The sequence below is a fragment of the Solanum dulcamara genome, chromosome 7, assembly GCF_947179165.1.
Source record: "Solanum dulcamara chromosome 7, daSolDulc1.2, whole genome shotgun sequence".
Taxonomy (NCBI): domain Eukaryota; kingdom Viridiplantae; phylum Streptophyta; class Magnoliopsida; order Solanales; family Solanaceae; genus Solanum; species Solanum dulcamara.
The window spans coordinates 18,725,785-18,743,947 of NC_077243.1; the positions used below are offsets into that span (position 1 = coordinate 18,725,785).

The window sequence follows — 18,163 nt, forward strand, 5'->3', positions numbered from 1 at the left end:
AACGATACCTTAATTTATTTGCAACTTTTTGTATCCCATTGGCACCAAACGACCCCTCAAAACCATAAATGAGACATTCCCATTTTCGTTCCCTCCCTCGGGAATCCCCCTTCATAAACTACAACTCTTGTACTTGTTGAACCTTCAAGTCCTCACTGCTCTCCCTAAGTTGGTGCTACTCCATTCACTTCCTTTCTCCTTTTCTTCTCCCTTTGAATTGCTATTTTCATCCGTTTCTGCAATTTCTGGTTCGGAAGCAGAGCACACTCTTCGTGATTTCTTTTCGTTTCGTTTCTCTTTTCTCATTTGTCTACTCCCTATTTTATTCTTCACTCAAACAATGAGTATCTTATTCCTCCATTCATCTTAAACTTAAACAGTCAATTTTCTGATAATACCCAAAATTAGTTTCTCGGTGGATTACTTTCACATTTTGCATTCTTATTGTGGAATATTCGTTGAGTAAAAATGAATGTAAATTCAATTGTTCTGTTGAAATTGGTTTTGCTTATTTGCTGGCCATGTCTGGTTTACTCGGAAGGAGAACAGGGTCGCCTACTGGTCAACATGACTCTGGTCCATAACGCTTCTGCTTTAGGAGCATGTATGTAAATAATAGCCCACCATGCCCTGTCTTTATTGAGAGTTTTAATTTCCATTTACACCAGTGATTTAATAATTACTCTTAAATTTCTCCACCAAACGCTAATTAAAGCAGTTAATGACAATGGTTAAATATTATTTTTTGATTTTGCAGATTGCTTGGATGGAAGTTTGCCGGCGTATCACCTGCACCGTGGATTTGGAGCTGGAGTAAACAACTGGATTTTGCAATTTGAGGCAAGTAATTCCTTTTGGTGTTTTTTGTTGGGAAGGGAAAGGGCAAAAAAGATTCCGTCACACTTGGTTAATGAGCAGTTACACAGAGACTTCTTTGCTTGTTGGCTATTTCCCCATCTTATCGATCAACGTGCTTGCAGCCTTTCTTTACACTAACTAATAAAATTACTTCTCTCTCACCACATCATTGGTGTTTAAGAAAAAAAGGACATTTAAAATTTGTAGTTAAAATAATTATTAAATATTTATGCTGTTGTAAATTATTTTACTAAAGTAAAATAAGAATTTTAAATTAAATTATTTTTAATTATATTAAGATGACATTTTTTTAAAATAAACTAAAAAAAAAAGTATACATGTGGGACAGAGAGAGTAGTAGATATTTTTGGTGTTCAAATAAAGATATGAGTTCACTATAAACATTGTTGGTACGATGGATGAGTATGCTCATGGGCCAATATTTCGGTGCTGTTGAAGATATGAATGGACGCTTTATCCTAATTGGTTATCTCTTAACTAAAAGTTTAGGTAGTGATATTTTTGAGTAGGCTCTATCCATCACAAATCTGAATTAGTTAGCTCTAATATTGGTATTAGACATCATTTAGAAAATAAATTTAAAAAAAATATATATCCTAATATATTTTATTTGTGAAATTATAGCAGGTATATTATTGATGAGTTCAACAAATATGTGATATCACTGTCCTAAAATTTGGAAATCATAAAGTAAAATTCAACATATACTCTATCCATAGGTGAGAAACTAAAAAGAAGGTCTCTCTACTTTATCTTTTGTTGACAAAACAGATCATGGGTGTTTCGGTTAAAACACGTTTTGACGATGGTTTTTTGGAAGTTAGGAAACGACCTTAATGTTGTTTTTAGGTCTCGTCTTATTTTTCTTGGGAAACTTAAATCCATCTTATTTTCTTTTCATTTTGCTGATCTCACATTTCTAAATTGATCTTTTTACTTACTATTTCCTCGATTTTATGCTTATTAAAAATAACTGATTTAAAATAATAATTATTTTCGAAATTAAGATAAAATTAATTATTTATTTTCATTTTTTAACGTTAAGCCATATCAGATTGTATTCCAATCACGCTTTTAACTTTAAGCCATAGCAGATTGTATTAGCTTTATCAAACACAATTATCAAATGAAGAATTAAAAATTATTATTTCTTTCGTTTTAATTTGTTTGTATTTTCATTATTATTATTATTGTTATTATTATTATTATTATTTTTGTTTAAAAAAGAATGACTCTTTTCATTTTTAACAACTTTTTTTAAACTCAAATTTTCAAATAACATATTTAAGACCACATATGATAACATGTTATTCTAGCCCTTTTGTTCCTTCTCTGTTTCTACATGCATAAAGGTTTTTTATATGTGCAAAACTCAAAGTGAATTCAATGTCTTTTTTTTTTCTTCTCAAACTTTCGTTTACGAAGTTTTTTTATTTGCACGTCTTCTTTTCCCCATCTCTTTCGTATCTCTTACGAACATTTTATTCACACAGATTTCCTTACTATTCTTCCACCTTGTTAATTTTTATCCTTGAAGAAAGAAATGACTATTCTTAAAAAATAAAATTGGGATAGGGAACTGGGAAAGGAGATTACAAGGTGTGCAATAAAAACTTCACTAATAATGTAAAAGTTCAGATAATTAACCAATGATTTCGTAATGTATTCTCTCTTTCTTCTTTTTACGGTTTGCATTTGTTCGTTCAGTCCAAAACATGGAAAAAGTGTAGGCGAGGGAGGATTCTACTACTACTACTTCTTATGAATCATCAAACCTGAAAAGGACCAAAGGATTGGTGTGCCCAAAAGTAAACATGTCTGTCCATTTACCAAAAAAAGGGACCCGTTATCTCTTTCAATGTTTCCATTTCACTTTCTCAATAATTGTTATGGAGTAGTAACATAGATTAGACTACCAATGCTAAGCTTATCCTGTCAATTAGTTTGCAAAAAAGGCGGCTTAAATTCACTTTACTCCGATCCAGTTGGGCGAATACTGCCCATTCTTTCTACTGTAAATGACAACTTGCGTATGGACCACAATAGAAAGTCAATGTTGTCATTTACCTAGTACTCCTTCGTCCGATATATTATGTGGTTTTAAGCTAAAATTATATAAAATGTATCAAAAAGTCTTTTAATTTTGTGTTCTTAAATATGTCAACTAGAAAGTTAAAATAAAAGAGTTATAAAAGAGAAAAAATCATTCTTTTTAAGTAACCTAAAAAGAAAAATAAAACAAATAAAATAAAATGACACGTCTATCACCGTTGCAAGTATCCCTCTCTCCTTACTAACTTTTTAAAAACAATTTTCTAGCTATTAATCCATCACTCAAACTCTCAGTAAATATTGAAATATTACTTCCTCCATTTCAATTAACTTTTCCTGTTTTGACTTGATATGAAATTTAAGAAATTAAAAAAACTTTTTGATTCTTGAATTTTTAAATTATATATATATATATATAGGCTTTAAAATGGAAAAAAACGAGAAAGTTGAAAGACCGGCTTTAAGGTCTTATGCAAATTTAGGGGGCAATTTGGTCATTCTGCCTATACAAAACTTAATTTGTTAGTCATGATTAGAGAGTTTCAAATTTGTCACATGATACTATAATTGGAATTTGTGTGTTTGTTTTGGGGCAAAAACAAAGTTACATTATCTTGCGGTACAGGAAGGAAAAAGAAATATAAATGGGTATGCAAATTTTGTCCAAGAAGTATAGTGGGCGGACCACGAAGTGTCTTGACAAAACAAGTTCTAATTAATTTCTTATTGAATTCATTAACAGGGTGGTGGGTGGTGCAATGATATCAAATCATGCTTGGATAGATCTAAATCTCATCGTGGATCAACTCGTTACATGAACAAATGGGAAATATTCTCCGGCATCCTCAGCAACAATGCCTCTTTTAATCCTGGTAATTCACCGACATTGAATTGATTTCTCATATAATCATTCAATTTATAATTATTATCTGATAAAGTCACTTAGAAAAATCAATCGGAAAAGTGTATCTTTCACTTTATACCAAGGTAAATAATAAAAGAAAGAGAATAAAATTTACTAGAATCATATGAAAAGGCAATGTGGTAAGTAAAGGAGTACATGTAGAATGCTGGCAATGTAGTATGCTTGTGTGACGAATTCCATGTTCCCTCACGTTTGATGTTGGCCCTTTCCACGTGATCAATATTTTGAAGTCCAAAGTTATGGGCTATGAGCCCGTTTGGATTGACTTATAAGCTATTTTTAATTTTTTGAATATTTGATTAACGAATTTAAAGTTATTTTGTGTTTAAAATAAATTCAAAAAATAATTGAGTCTGTTTGACTCATTTTATCTAAAACAACTCATAATCTGTTTTCAACTTATAAATTTTTTAAAATAAATTAAGCGAAACAAGCTATATATTTACCGTATACTCCATTTGAATTTGATTAGTGAAGAGTATTATTTTTTAAAAGAAAAAATGGTGGGAAAGAGATGTCAATTATGTTCGTATATGCTAAAACATGAAAAATTATAGGCTAGTCGGTGCACCGACAGCCATTTGGAACTTGGAGGACAGCAACAACAAAGCCTATAGGGCCTAGGCTACTTTTTCTAATTAATAATAATACTATGATTTTTTAAATTATTATTTATTTATTTTTTCAATGATGGTGTTTATATTAATTTAGTTTTATTTGATATTCATGCATTTCTATAGCTGAGGTTGAATCTGGTCGACTTTTTCTATATTCTTAAAATTTTGGAAAAATCTTAATTACTTTTTGTTTTTTTTTGAGAGAAAATACTTACCACGTAATTCATATTTTGAGTTTGTTTTTCAATTTAGTCATTATTTGTGTATAAATACATTATATACATTATTTTTCACTTTTATACAAGTTGAAACATTATTATAATGTTTTCCCAGGTATAATGTTGTATAGTGTTATATAATATTGTATATTGGACGATATATTTTTGAAAATTATCTAAGATTACGTTTGAACATATGATATGAAGTCATGATTTCAAGTAAACGTTTAGATATGTAATTTTAGATCATGATTTGAAATTTGAAATTCTCAAAAAGCATGATCTGAAATTTCAAATCATGATCTCAATTTTTTTTAAATGTAAAACTTGAATCTATACATTTATATTTTATAAAAAAGACTCATCATTTTAAATTTTGTAAAAGAAAACCTCACACTCGGCGTAAAGACATTGTTTGTACCATGTAAAAGGATTATATTATAGAATAACTAGTTATTACTAGTGGTGTGCAAAAATCAAACCGACTGATTAACCGAACCAAAAAACTGTTATTGGTTTATTGTTATTGGATTATTGAGCTATCAGTTATTTAATGGTTTTATAAAAAATAATTTTTGGGTTATTGGTTCGGTATTGATTTTTTAACATTGGGTAAATCGATAACCCATTAATATTATAATAATCTACTATTTTAATTTTTACTCATACATAAATATCAAAGTATCAAACACAAGATATTAATATAATCTCTATATCAGATTATCGGTACCCTACACAATTCACATTGTATTTACCATTTAGGCGTTAGTATTAATTTAGGTTCACAATGTCAAAATCTAAAGAATTAAGAATGGCGACGAATATGATTTGCAACGACAACGGCAAGGGTTAGGCGATGGCTAGGGTTATGAATTGTGAGTATTTACAACAAGAACGTTTGATTTGCTTGTTTCATTGTATGTCTGTATCACATCAAATTATTGGAGAAGTTGTATATTTGTTTTGAAAGCATTTTTTATTGGTTAAATAAAAATCGAACCGTTAAAGATTAAAAGATAAACCGAAAATCGATAACAAATATTTTATTGGTTTAGTTATCGGTTTAGCATATTTAAAAATTAAAAATTGAATCGATAATACTTAAAATCGAACCGAATCGATCGATATACACCCCTAATTATTACTATTGTTGACAAGTGAATCTTTAAAAAATATGTGTATTTGAAAATTTGTATGGAAAACATTTATTTATAAAAGTAATATGTAGATATATGATTCATCAATGCACTATAGTATAGTTTGATATCTTGTTTATGAACTATTACTCATTTGATAAGATTATTTAAAAGTTGAAACACTTTTGATAGTTTACGTAAGATATTTATGTTTAGGAAAAAAAATAACTTAAAAAACTTAAATTTCATGTTACCTTCTGATTTATATATTTCATATTGCATGTCTAACCATACCTAAGTGAAAAATGTGTTTCTGATGCAACATGATTTAAACAGTTATAGCGAAAAGGGTCCCCATTGAGAGTCCTTAGTATTTTTTTGGGCTTTTCTTCTTCGATGCTATGATTGAGTTGAGCTAAGGCGGTTTTTAACTAGACTGTTTCCGACTTTCAACGATGAAAATTGAGTATAGAACTTCAATCCACTCATATCTATACCATTTCGTTGCCAGAAAGTTTTTCGATTCTCTTCCTAAGCTCTGTAAAAAGATATTATAATACACAAGAAGAATGAAAAATACTTAATGGAAAGCAGAAGTGGGTCTGTTCATTTAGTAAAATTTCCCTTACTTTGCCTTTCGTTAGCGTGATCTAGAGACGAACCCTAATTCAAAAGAAACTAAACGCAATTACGTTTTGTATTTAGTGTGATTGAATGAATCTCATGGAACTATTTTGTTTTACAGATATCATCCTTCTTGAGTCTCGAAGATAGAGTAATATTTTTCAAATTTTCCTTTTCCCTTGCAATGAAGTTCCTAGAGTAATAAATTTAGATGGTTCCAAGGATATTTATAAATCTGCAAATTTTACAAGGATGTTGAGATGAATATGTTGACATACTTGGAGTAATGGAATGAGGATATTTAGGATAATGTGGGAGTGACCTCTGTGGTGGAAAGATGAAGAAGAGAGGTTGAGATGGTTTGGGTATATGAAGAAAAGATGCGCAGATGCCCCAATTCGGAGGTATGAGAGGTTGGATAAATACATCTTCAGCTTACCGAGGACATGACCTTAGATAGGAGCGTGTGGAGTTCACAGATAAGGATAGAAAGTTATTAAGTAGTCGAACGTTGTCTTAGTATTAATTAGCCTATTCATTTAATCTTTGGCTTGATGGTAGTTTAGAGCACCGTGTTTGTTGTAGTATTAGCCTATTCATCCAGTGTTTGGCTTTTGGTATATGTTGTCACTAGAGAAATTATTCGCGCTTTGCGCGATTGTAGAAGAAACTAAGATATGACTAAATAGCTATTATTTTAATTTTGATAAATGAAAATCAATTAGTCGCTATACATTATGTTCCGATTTTAAGTGCATTAAAATAAAAGCGAAAGAAGCCTGGAGTTGGAGGAGGCTGAATAGAAACTTATTCTTGCCCCCTTCCCTTTAGCATGTGGATTCCAATTCCAAAGCCGTGACAAAACTGTGGGCTCATGACCTGCTTTACGCCTCGACTTTGGATCTTAGCACCCAAAAAGTCTGTCTGTACAAACGATCTAGGCCTGTATTCGGAGTTTCCCTGGGGTTGGTAAGGCAAAATGAGGCCACCCTAGCCCATTGAACTACGCCAAATCTTGACATATAAAAGTATATACACCACTTTACTAATGGAGAATTTAATGATCAAAGGGATACATTGTCTTGAGGAATTGTACAAATTTACAAAAGGTATGTAAGGAAGGAGAGAACAATTACAGAATATAACAAATCTGAATTGTCTTCTTAAAGTAAAAAAGGTCAAAGGCCGAATAATGGATTTAAACACTATATCTTCTTAGATGCACAACATAAGTCTTTTATTTTTTTTGGTAACTAATTCTTGTGTTAATCACCAAGTGGCTTCAATTACAAATCATAACCAAACAACAGACCCTGTTGGTTATCTCAAATGTAAAACAAAAAGACTAATGTCCAAGCATAACTAAGTCTATGGCTATCAACTAGAAAAAGTTCAAAAGACTAGGCTATGCAGTAAGTGGCTACAACCTGCATATCATAAGAAAATACTACATGTATGAGGAAAAGAGTAAACAACCCTCAATTTATTTATAAAAGTACAATTACTTTTTTTTCTTATGAAAGAACAAATGTCTCTATTTCTCACGGTGCGTGGCATCAACATGCTCTGGATCAATACCCTAAGAGTGAATTCTCCTGTCATATACAGTAAGATTACAAATAATAGATTTGCTCCAACATTTCAACATCTCATTGATTAGAGCTACATCTCATTGATTAGAGCTTTCACATGTACACATACAACTGCACTTTCTTTGTCAACTTAAATATGTGATGAACAAATTTGTGCAAACACAATGCACATCTTCTATTGCAACCCGTACATTTGAATATAAATAAGCATAAACATCATAATGCCACCTGCAAAATGCAACTGTCATCAGTACCAAAATCAGCTCTAACATAGTGATATGTTGTTAGTACCTATTGAAAGCAGGAATCGAAATTTCATTTTGACATAAAAATCACTATAATGTAGACTATCAAAAGTACCATGCTACTCATCCGAAGTCTATTTCATGGTATTCAGTAGTCTTAAATAAACTTGTATGCCTTTGGACCAAGTAAAAGTACTAATATTTAAGATCCATATGCTACTTCATTAAGAACTCATACATATAAATCTGTTAATTAAGTTTTGAGGTTCACCATATGTACAACTAAAAGAATATACCATTTAACTTATATTTGGATTAACAATGAAGGTTACTACTTCTCAATGCATTAGTAACTAGTACAGTACTGGCAGTGGTTGATACTTCTCTAGCAACAAAAATTTTAAATTATCACATAATAATGTATAAGAAAAAATCTTTTTCCTTTCTTATGATAATAATAAGATGAAAATTATTATGATAAACCGACATGTAATAAAAGTGAAACTCCAAAAAAAAAAGGAGTGGCCTTTATAGCTGAAAACTCAGAGAGTACTAAATGAGTCATGTATTGTTATTTAGAAAAATAAAAAGCACTAAGTGGGCATACTTTTGATGTGATCACAACCAACTTAAAAGTAAACAAAAGTCAAGAAAATTGATCAAACTATCTTGTAATTATATGTTGTGACAATTAAAACTAAATTAAGCTTATATGTAAGACTTTCTAATGAAGTGGTATACAATAACAACAACATATTCAGTGTAATTACACAAGTGAGGTCGGGTGAGAGTGGTGCGTACGCAGTCTTACCCCTACATTGTCAAGGTAGAAAGGTTGCTTCCAATTGATCCCCTACTCAAGTAAAATCCAAATTCCAGGTTAAAGGAATAAATACAAAGCATTATAATAAAGAGAAAATAAAAGCACAAAACAGAAACAATAAGGAAAAAAAAGTTTATATGACAATTCGTCGCTTATACTTCCTCTAAAGATCACAAAGAAAAAGATGTATTTATTTCCACGTTAATTATGTGTAGACCTCCAAAAAACCTATATAGTAACTGAAAATATTTAGGCATTCATAATGGAAATTGCTTCCTGTAGAAGACTATTTGCTTCATTTAGTCCTGCATCAGCATCCCATCTCACCCCTGGATTAGTATCCAACATTTCCTTTTCAAGAGGAGCAGCTATTTTTTAAAATGTTATCTTCCTTCTTTCTTTATGCAATGTTGCGTGGTAACTAATTTAATCGATGACCATTAAAATTACACATGATAATATTAGCTATAATACCTTGGCATAAAGTTTCAAATAGTGTGGAATTGTGGATCTTCAACCAAAGCTTTAGCCATGAGAATTTTCAAGAAACCTTTCGAATCCTCATTGAGGAGCTTCCTTAGAGATCATGACATCATTTGGGCAAGCAGTCATGAAAACTTTCTTTTACTAATGATGGAATGTAAAAGAGGTTCCTGAATAAACTAATCTTCCACAAAGTATGAGTTGGACCAACGGTCTTTGAACATTTACACAAACTTAAAGTAAGTGAATAATAATTTGGGATGGAAGTAGTAAAGCCACTAAAGCCTTAGATCCAAATTAAAAGGCCTATACTAATTGAAGAACTACTATAGATACTAAATTGCATATTTGTTGGTTTTTTCTTACTGGACGGAGTGTGTAGAAGGCGCAATCAAGATATAGACCTCTGGAATTCTTTAAGTATCATTTTTTGAAGTGATCTTGATAGTCGTAATCCATTATAGTGGGTCCGTTGGGCAGAGATAGCCATCATCATAAGCGTGAACTTGTTGAAGTTGTGCATCATCTTCTCCTTTCTGTTGTAATTTGAGACAAAGCAAACATTAGAAACAATGAATTCTTTTACTCTATTAATTCCTTCTGTGTTTTGGGTGCATAGGACATTAGGACTCAAGGCTTTAAGATTTTGGCGTGAAACTATTTTTTGAAGAGGCATGGTTTTGGAGTAATACGATTTTGAAGAGGGTAAGATGTTGATTCGAACAGTTTCTCAGGGAGTTTGCAGTTTCTGTTTTTTTCTAAAATGTTATGCTATAAAATTGGAAACCCACCAAAAAAACAGGAAAAAGATAAAAGCTATTCCTCATCAATAAGGCATGCCACATCACCGGGTCTGAGGTCATATATGTCTGTATGTATTAACACAGAGGGGAAAGCACCTTTCGGTGGCATAACAACAATAGGAGCCCCTAACAACTACATCTTCACATTAGAGGAAGAAAAACAAGAGTTGCTACAATTAAAAATTCTAAAATAGATTAAAAAAATAAATACCCGTGTCTTTATTGTATGTATTATGAGTCCGTTTGGATGGGCTTAAAAAAGTAACTTTTATGTATGAAGTGTTTTTAGAACTTTGAAGTGCTGAAAGTTATTTTTATAAATAAGCAGTTGAGTGTTTGGATAAAATGCTTAAATGAGAAAATTGATGTGAATTTTAGGGTTAAAACAATAAAAAGGGTAGTTTGAGAATTTAGTTAAAAGAGAAGGGATATAAAAGTAATTTTCATGGTCAAAGAAAATGACTTTAAGCACTTAGAAAAAAAAGTTAGGAATCCTAACTTTTCATTTTTGACTGACTTTAAGAACTTTATGGTTTAAAGTTAGCATTAGGCAAACACGTCCAAAAGCTAAAAAGGGGCTTTAAGTTGGTTTTGACTAACTTAAAGCCCATCCAAACGGGCTCTATATTTCCTCAAAACTGGTCTTTGGACATAGTAAAACTTCCGAGTTTGCGTTCTAATTGATGTATCTTCTACGCTAATTGTCCTCCCAAAGATCACATTTAATGCATATTCATTAAATGGATACCTAAAAAGCGCGAAATAGGCAAAAGAAAAAGAAGTCAATTTAGTAAATCGTATAGTAGAAGCTTCTAAGCAATATATATGTCACTAAACCTATAAGAACTTTGAAATCGATATGTCAAACTTACCCCAAGTTGAATTCGACTTAGGTGCTTTGACAATGTTAAATAACCTTCTGGGTTGAAGGCATCAGGTTGTTTCTTGTCAGTTAAGATTTTTCTAGCCTGAATAAAAAATAAATACATAAATGGGAGGGATGTAATAGTTTTTCTCATAAAAGGGATCCACATTTAATCAAGCATCATCGCGCCATCCAGAGATAACCAAATGGTTTTTTGGATGAGAATAAGCATATAAGCCATCAAAATAGTGTTCTTCAACTCAACCAACTGATTATTGAACCCACTGTAAGGTAGGTACGGAGGAACTGATTGAAGACGATTTGTGATATTGCATTGTGGGGGTGAGGATATAATGGGTGTATATTTTGAAAAGGGGATGAAACAAAGGGGAATAATATCACTATTTGTTGGGTAAACATCTTAACGATCACTCATATATATTGGAAATTTTCGATTCATAAATGTATTTGGACATGGTAATCGCAAAAATATACAATGTTGTAGAACAATCTCATGGAACTTGAAAGTTGATTAAAAAAATCCTTCCGTAACCATTCCGAACCTTACATTTGGGTTTCACCAATATCCTACAAAGTCAAATTTACCATGTATTTTCTTATCTTAAAGAAAGAAAAGACTGAAAATTGACAAAGTGTTGTTTTACGTGAAGAACCCATCAATATTCATGATCAATAAATTTTTAATGTTCATCGATATGTGGACAGAAGAAATTATTAAAATAAGTAATCTATAAATAGACATACCCTGAAAAAAACAATAAAAAGTATGAATGCTTTTTGAGAGTGCTGCCCTCTTCTAGATATGTTTACGGCTTATGTAGGATAAACATTTCCGAGATCTTTCCGGAAGTAGTCTTCGAAACTATTGACTCTGACTTTGTTCGATGATGAGCCTTTCTGCTTTCAGTAATGTTGGTTTCAGCAGTGTTGGCATATCTCGGTTGCCAGGGAAAGATCGTAGGGAGCATGAAAGAAAAGCCACTCTGTAAGGATGTGACCCTTTTTTTTTTTTTAATAAACAGAGGGTTAAAAAATAAGGAAAAAGAGAAGTGAGATTATTGGCTTAGGAATGAAGGATCCTCTTTTATATATATATAAGATTTGTTGTTTACTAGGCTTAGGTAATCACACTAGTTGTCATGTTTTCCTTCACTGTCGTTTTTATTTTCCATTACTCTTATGATTTGCTTCACTTGAGTCGTGTCGTTTTTATTTTCTATTACTATTATGATTTGCTTCACTTGAGTCGAGTGTCTTTTGAAAACAACCTTTCTACCTCAATGAAGTAGAAATAAGATTTGCGTACACTCTACTCTCCTCAAACTCTAGTATGTGTGATTTCACTGGGAATGTTGTTGCAAATTTTAAAATCATTTCAAGAACTCTGAGATTGGAATATTCAAATGACTAATGGAGAAATCCAATCCAATAATAAATGCAGATTTCTACAACTGGAATCGGGTGAAGATCAGATATTGCGATGGAGCCTCATTTTCTGGTGATGCTGAGTTCTATAATGGGGTAAAACTCTCTGCAACTTGCACACACATCAGTTTCTTAGTTATTCCTTTAAACCTACTTTGTGAAGTTTTTTTGCTTTTGAGTACTACATTTGCGTCCACTAGAACCTGTTAGCAAATTTCATTGAAATTAGTTTTTCCAATCATCATCATTGTTTGGTTATTAACAATAATCCACAAGTGGGGTCTGGGAGGGTAGAGAGTACGTAGATCTTACCCCTACCTTTGTAGGGTAGAGAAGCTGTTTTCAATAGGCAAATCATTGTTTGGATATTGTTTGCAAAGTATCAATTTCATGTCCTAGTAGCTTGCCATTATTTCCACAATAAATCTATTATTTGATTGTCACCTATCTAGAGTAATATCAGTAACAGTTCAGCTTAATCAAGTACTTTCTTTTCCTCTTGCCAAATGAGCAAACTTTTATTCTTTTATTTTTTCTGTTTTATTCTTGTTTTTGTCAGCCTAACTACAGGTGTATAGAAACGTCTTTTAGTGCTGAGACTTCATTTGTAATTACTTGAGCTTGGTATGGTTTGGTTATATGAACTTTTTTAAGCATTCCTAATTTTTTTTGGCAAAAAAAAGGATTGTGTCTTTAAGAAAGGATAGACACAAAACTGTGGTTAGGAGATATTGTTTTACATGAATATCGGTGGTAAACTATTCACCGGTTTCTGTAAATGAACTGCAAGCCTAGGATTCACTTCAGTTAGTGATGCAGAGAGGTCATTGTTTACAAGTTCCCAAGTATCTCTCTGAACTCATGCTTCAAAACATTTTTGTGGACCGTTAATGGAAAGTCAACAGATAAAAATGGAAAAGATTCATAACTTGCAGAGTGACATTCATTTGCTTCAGAATTAATGTGCATGTGTAATTGACATTACTTTGGAACCCTAGAGCTCGAAAAGCATGGTCTGACTTGGATCAAGGCTGATACGGAATATTCTTTTTCTTTTTGTTTGTTATCTTAAGGCCTATTATTTCTACCAATTATTATGACCTTACATGCCTTGGATTCTCTCATATGATTGCATTTACCATTACTCAGAATTTTATTCATTTTTCCTTGCTTTCAAGTTAAACATGAACTTCCTGATGTATTTTCTGATGGCATACATATTATACTTCTCAAACTAATTTCTTTTGCCTTTGGACTAGTTAAAAGAATTACGGGCTTGACAAAGGTGTATTCGGTCTGAGTTGTACTGTCCTTACTATTAACTGAGCCTTTTTTCTTGCATAAAATGAAGCAGACATCATTGCTTTATTTCAGAGGGCAAAGAATTTGGCAAGCTATTATTCTTGATCTTCTCCCAAAAGGTCTTGAGCACGCGAAGAAGGTAATGACATTAGACATATTTCTTTCCCACTTAAACAACATGTGATGATAACCGTCATGGCTTAAGATTACTTGGATTAGCAATGGAATGTGACAAACAACAATTGGTTCCTTCACCACACACCAACACCCCTCCCCTTCCGGCACAAATATTAGTCTGTTGTGAGGACATAGAGGAGGGCAATTAGTAGGTCTTGCCTTTCTGGGTTAAATTGTCAGTTTCTGTAGAAGTAACCAAATAGCCAACTGCACATTGTTATACACAGCTGCTTGAGATCTTGCAGTATGTTTGTATTCGAAGTGTTATACCTCAAGTATAGAACATGATCATCTTTTTGTTAATTACGTCATTTTTTTTCTTGAAAAAGATACATGTAATACAAATATTGCCCTTTTGGCCATGAAAATTGTGAAATTTGAAAAAAGTAGTTTTTGTTTTCAAAGTGAAAAATGGTATTTGGAAATTGGGGTTGTATTTGACCATGATACAAATTGGAATTGTTTTTGAATTTTTGTGAGTGAAAAAAGTGAAAACAACTTTTTGGTGTTTTTCAATTTCCGGAATAATTCCGGAATTTTATGGCCAAACAAGATTTCCGGAATTCACCTCCAGGAAAAGGGTAAAAAATATTCATGGCCAACGTCCACTTTAACTTCATTATCTTACTCCCCTTCCTACAAAGATATTTTGTGCTTCAGAGTTCAAACTACACTTGATGGTCTTAATGCATTTCTTCTAGGCTTTGCTTTCTGGCTGCTCTGCTGGGGGTCTGGCGACCTTTTTGCATTGTGACAATTTCACCAGTTACCTACCAAAGAATGCTAGTGTGAAGTGCTTGAGTGATGCTGGATTTTTTCTAGACGAGTATGTTTCTGCCAACTGAACAGTCAAATGAGATTTCCTCTCTGCATTACACTTAATAACATGTCTGCATTTGTAATCTCAGGAGAGATATAACTCTGAACCACACTATTAGATCTTTCTATGAGGATCTTATTTCCCTACAGGTATGATTTCGTCATGGCTATCAGGAATGTCTATACTGAGCTATCTTATTTTGACAAACGTGGTTTTCTGAAGGGGATAGAACCAAATCTCAATCAAAATTGCACTTCTACTCTCTACTACCCACACCTGGTACGATCTGATCACTCTCCTCTTATTTATAAGCTGGTGATGAAACTAAGCACTCCTCTAATAATTCTTACGATGTTCATGCAGTGCTTCTTCCCACAGTACGCATTACCATACATCGAAACGCCATTCTTCATCTTAAATTCAGCGTATGACGTGTACCAAGTATGTTCATTATGCAATTTGATATAAACTAGGCATTTTTCAGAGTAATGTTTGTTATGCACAGTGCCAATAATGTGACTTTATGCTTCTGCAGTTCCATCACATATTGGTGCCGCCTTCTGCCGATCCTCGGCGGCATTGGGATCATTGCAAGCTCAATGTTACTGCATGCAATGCAAGTCAACTAAATATTTTGCAAGGTTGACAATGCTTATTATATTACTCTTTGAAAACATTTACGTAGGTCCTTAGGCAGACAATTTGAAGGCTGGGGAAAAACTTGTAAGGGTCTGATAGAAAGAAATGTCAACTGAATTCATGAAGTATGCAAATATTCAATAGCTAGATTATAGCAATCTTAAGTAACATACTATGTTATGCTACTCTTATCATGGTACATTTGTTAGTTTTATCTTTATATTTACGTTCTTAGAATTTGTAATTTCTGTCATTATTGATGGCAGCAACCAGGGTTTCCTGACCTTTTTTCAGGGTTCAGGAAAGATATGCTTGCAGCATTGAGAGATTTCTATCAATATTCAAGAAGAGATGGGATGTACATAAACTCTTGCTTTACTCATTGTCAGAGTGAGACGCAAGATACCTGGTTTGCAGTTGACTCTCCTCGAATACATAACAAGGTTGGTGAAATAAATTTCTCTCATTTTCTGCTGTGGCATAGTATTCACTGCAAATGCAAACTTAACACTGGAAAGACAAATATGAACATTTTAAGTTATAGTGTGTTAAATTATCTCGTTCCTTTCAGTTTCTTCAACAATTTTACGTGCTTGTTACTATGCAATAGTTTCATTAGATAATATTGTTGTTCAGAATCTTGGAATCTTAATGTAAGTCGTAAATGTTTCCCTAGGTTATGGAGAACATTGTGTCATTTTGCTTAAATTTACAAGATATGTATGAGTCATATGCAACGTACCTGACAGACTCTATCATGTGCAAAGAAGATTTTTTTTTGATTTTTGTGTCTACTGATCTTGAAACTTTTACTATCCAGACAATTGCACAGACAGTGGGTGATTGGTACTTCAGTAGAAACGTCAGCAAGGAGATTGATTGTGCATATCCCTGTGATACTACTTGCCATAACATGATCTGACACAGGTACAATGGTGTTGGTCATACATGCTGATTTTCTAATTAAAGGGTAATTAGAACCCAGAAACTCAGCTATACAAAACCATAGTCAATACTGGTTACATGGTGCAGATTGATTCATTTAGAAGTGGGATGCAGTGAAGGAATAGATGTTCATTTCATAACATCTTATAAAATATATATTGCAGAGTGAAAAACAGCATTCTTTTATTTAGAGAGGTTCACAGAGAGCAACTGTATACGTCGTTGTCTAGGATATGGTATAGATCCATAAGTCCTCCAACTTTCAATTTGATATGATACGCAGAATGTCGTATTGCTAAATTGAAAATTTCATGTTCAAATATTACACCAGAATAATATAATCATCCTTGTTCTGTTAATCTCCTGAATAGTTTTATGTTCTCTCTTTTGCTGAGGATCTGTCGGCTTTCTATCTTTCAAGGTAGGGATAAGGTCGGCATACACACTACCCTCCCAATGATTTTTTGGCATTGATGCCGCTGTTGTCAAAACTTGTTTGTTTTGTGAACTTTTTCAGAATGTGGAATATCCACCTTAATGCAAATCGTATGCAGGTCCCCATAGTCCATGGGACTGGTAAAAAATCTTGCCGATGTTGTAGCACATGACATTTTCTTTCTCCATACTGGCGTCATGAGGAAAAAATAATGTTTAACAGAGAACTGCGGAATGGTCTAATTAACTACCGCACGCATTGCATACGCAAAGTCACCTTCGAATAAATCAGAAATTTAAACTTCAACATTGTTGCAAGTGAAGCAATAATCAATAGCTTTCCTCTGTGTAGAGGTTCTTCCGTAATCACTAGACATCCATTTCCCTTCCAAATGAAAAGTTTCTCTTTATCATTGAAATCCGCCATTTAATTGCATTGCAATATTCAGAAAAAAGTTCAATCCTCTATAGGTAAAATGAATAGATCGGAAATTTAACATGGAATTCACCGGTTCGATCCTTGAACGGATGTATCCAAAATATATATATTAGAAAGAACTCCATGACCCTTCCGTGTGAAAGGGAAGGAGAAAAGAAGGCAAACATGAATACTAAAAACTCATTAATAAAAAGGAAGAGAGAGTTCACAATATAAATCATAGGCAGAGCTAAGATTTAAACTTATATATTTTGGATTCTAATTCTTTTAAGTTACTAAGATCTAAATTACTAATTTATACATATTTACTACAAAATTTAAGAAAAATATATGATTTGGATTTTCTATCAATATTTGCTAGAATCCTTTTTTTTCTTTTTCAAAACGTGTCTAGCCTAATATGAAACATGATCCTATGGGAAAAAGAAAAAGTATCTTGCTTCACTTATTCAACATGGACGTAACAAATTATTTCGTCAGGAAGTTTTTCTATTTATAGAATAAATTCATTTTTTAATTAATTAGATAATTTTCCAAATGAGATATTTTATAGCTACTTCGTGGAGCAGCAAATTCCCAAATGGGCAATTTTCATGCCAGGATTGTTGAGTGTTTTAATTTGTTTAGGTCGTTTTAATATTTTATTTTGTTTAGCAGAATAAAAGAATTGGTCTTGATGGGCCTATTTTTTAGGAAAA

The 18,163-nt window shown here is 32.5% G+C and overlaps 1 protein-coding gene and 1 long non-coding RNA gene across 4 annotated transcripts; one reads left to right on the forward strand and one right to left on the reverse strand.

The window, feature by feature from the left end:
- LOC129895852 (pectin acetylesterase 9) lies at nucleotides 1–16,950 on the forward strand. 3 transcript variants are annotated; one of them, XM_055971625.1, is made up of 13 exons: nucleotides 1–604; nucleotides 758–840; nucleotides 3,674–3,803; nucleotides 12,725–12,804; nucleotides 14,063–14,149; nucleotides 14,889–15,013; nucleotides 15,096–15,156; nucleotides 15,230–15,286; nucleotides 15,371–15,448; nucleotides 15,543–15,648; nucleotides 15,941–16,089; nucleotides 16,467–16,573; nucleotides 16,679–16,950. In XM_055971625.1, the coding sequence occupies exons 1-12, from the start codon at nucleotides 469–471 to the stop codon at nucleotides 16,566–16,568; spliced, it is 1,194 nt and encodes a 397-aa protein (XP_055827600.1). In that variant the 5' UTR covers nucleotides 1–468; the 3' UTR covers nucleotides 16,569–16,573; nucleotides 16,679–16,950. The 3 variants fall into 3 exon arrangements, with proteins under 3 accessions (XP_055827600.1, XP_055827599.1, XP_055827601.1); XM_055971624.1 differs by having other exon boundaries at nucleotides 16,467–16,950; XM_055971626.1 differs by having other exon boundaries at nucleotides 15,126–15,156; nucleotides 16,467–16,950.
- LOC129895853 (uncharacterized) lies at nucleotides 9,008–12,171 on the reverse strand. The gene is made up of 3 exons (XR_008767867.1): nucleotides 12,028–12,171; nucleotides 11,270–11,365; nucleotides 9,008–10,130 (listed from the first exon to the last, which is right to left on the reverse strand). It is a non-coding gene; the product is annotated as an uncharacterized LOC129895853 (long non-coding RNA).
- Nucleotides 16,951–18,163: the final 1,213 nt, after the last annotated feature.

Bases quoted from the DNA above. Each gene is read 5' to 3' on its own strand.
- LOC129895852 (XM_055971624.1), top strand. From the start codon at position 469: ATGAATGTAAATTCAATTGTTCTGTTGAAATTGGTTTTGCTTATTTGC. The intron at 14,150-14,888 runs GTAATGACATTA...CATTTCTTCTAG, and splicing joins GTCTTGAGCACGCGAAGAAG to GCTTTGCTTTCTGGCTGCTC. The intron at 15,014-15,095 runs GTATGTTTCTGC...TTGTAATCTCAG, and splicing joins GCTGGATTTTTTCTAGACGA to GAGAGATATAACTCTGAACC.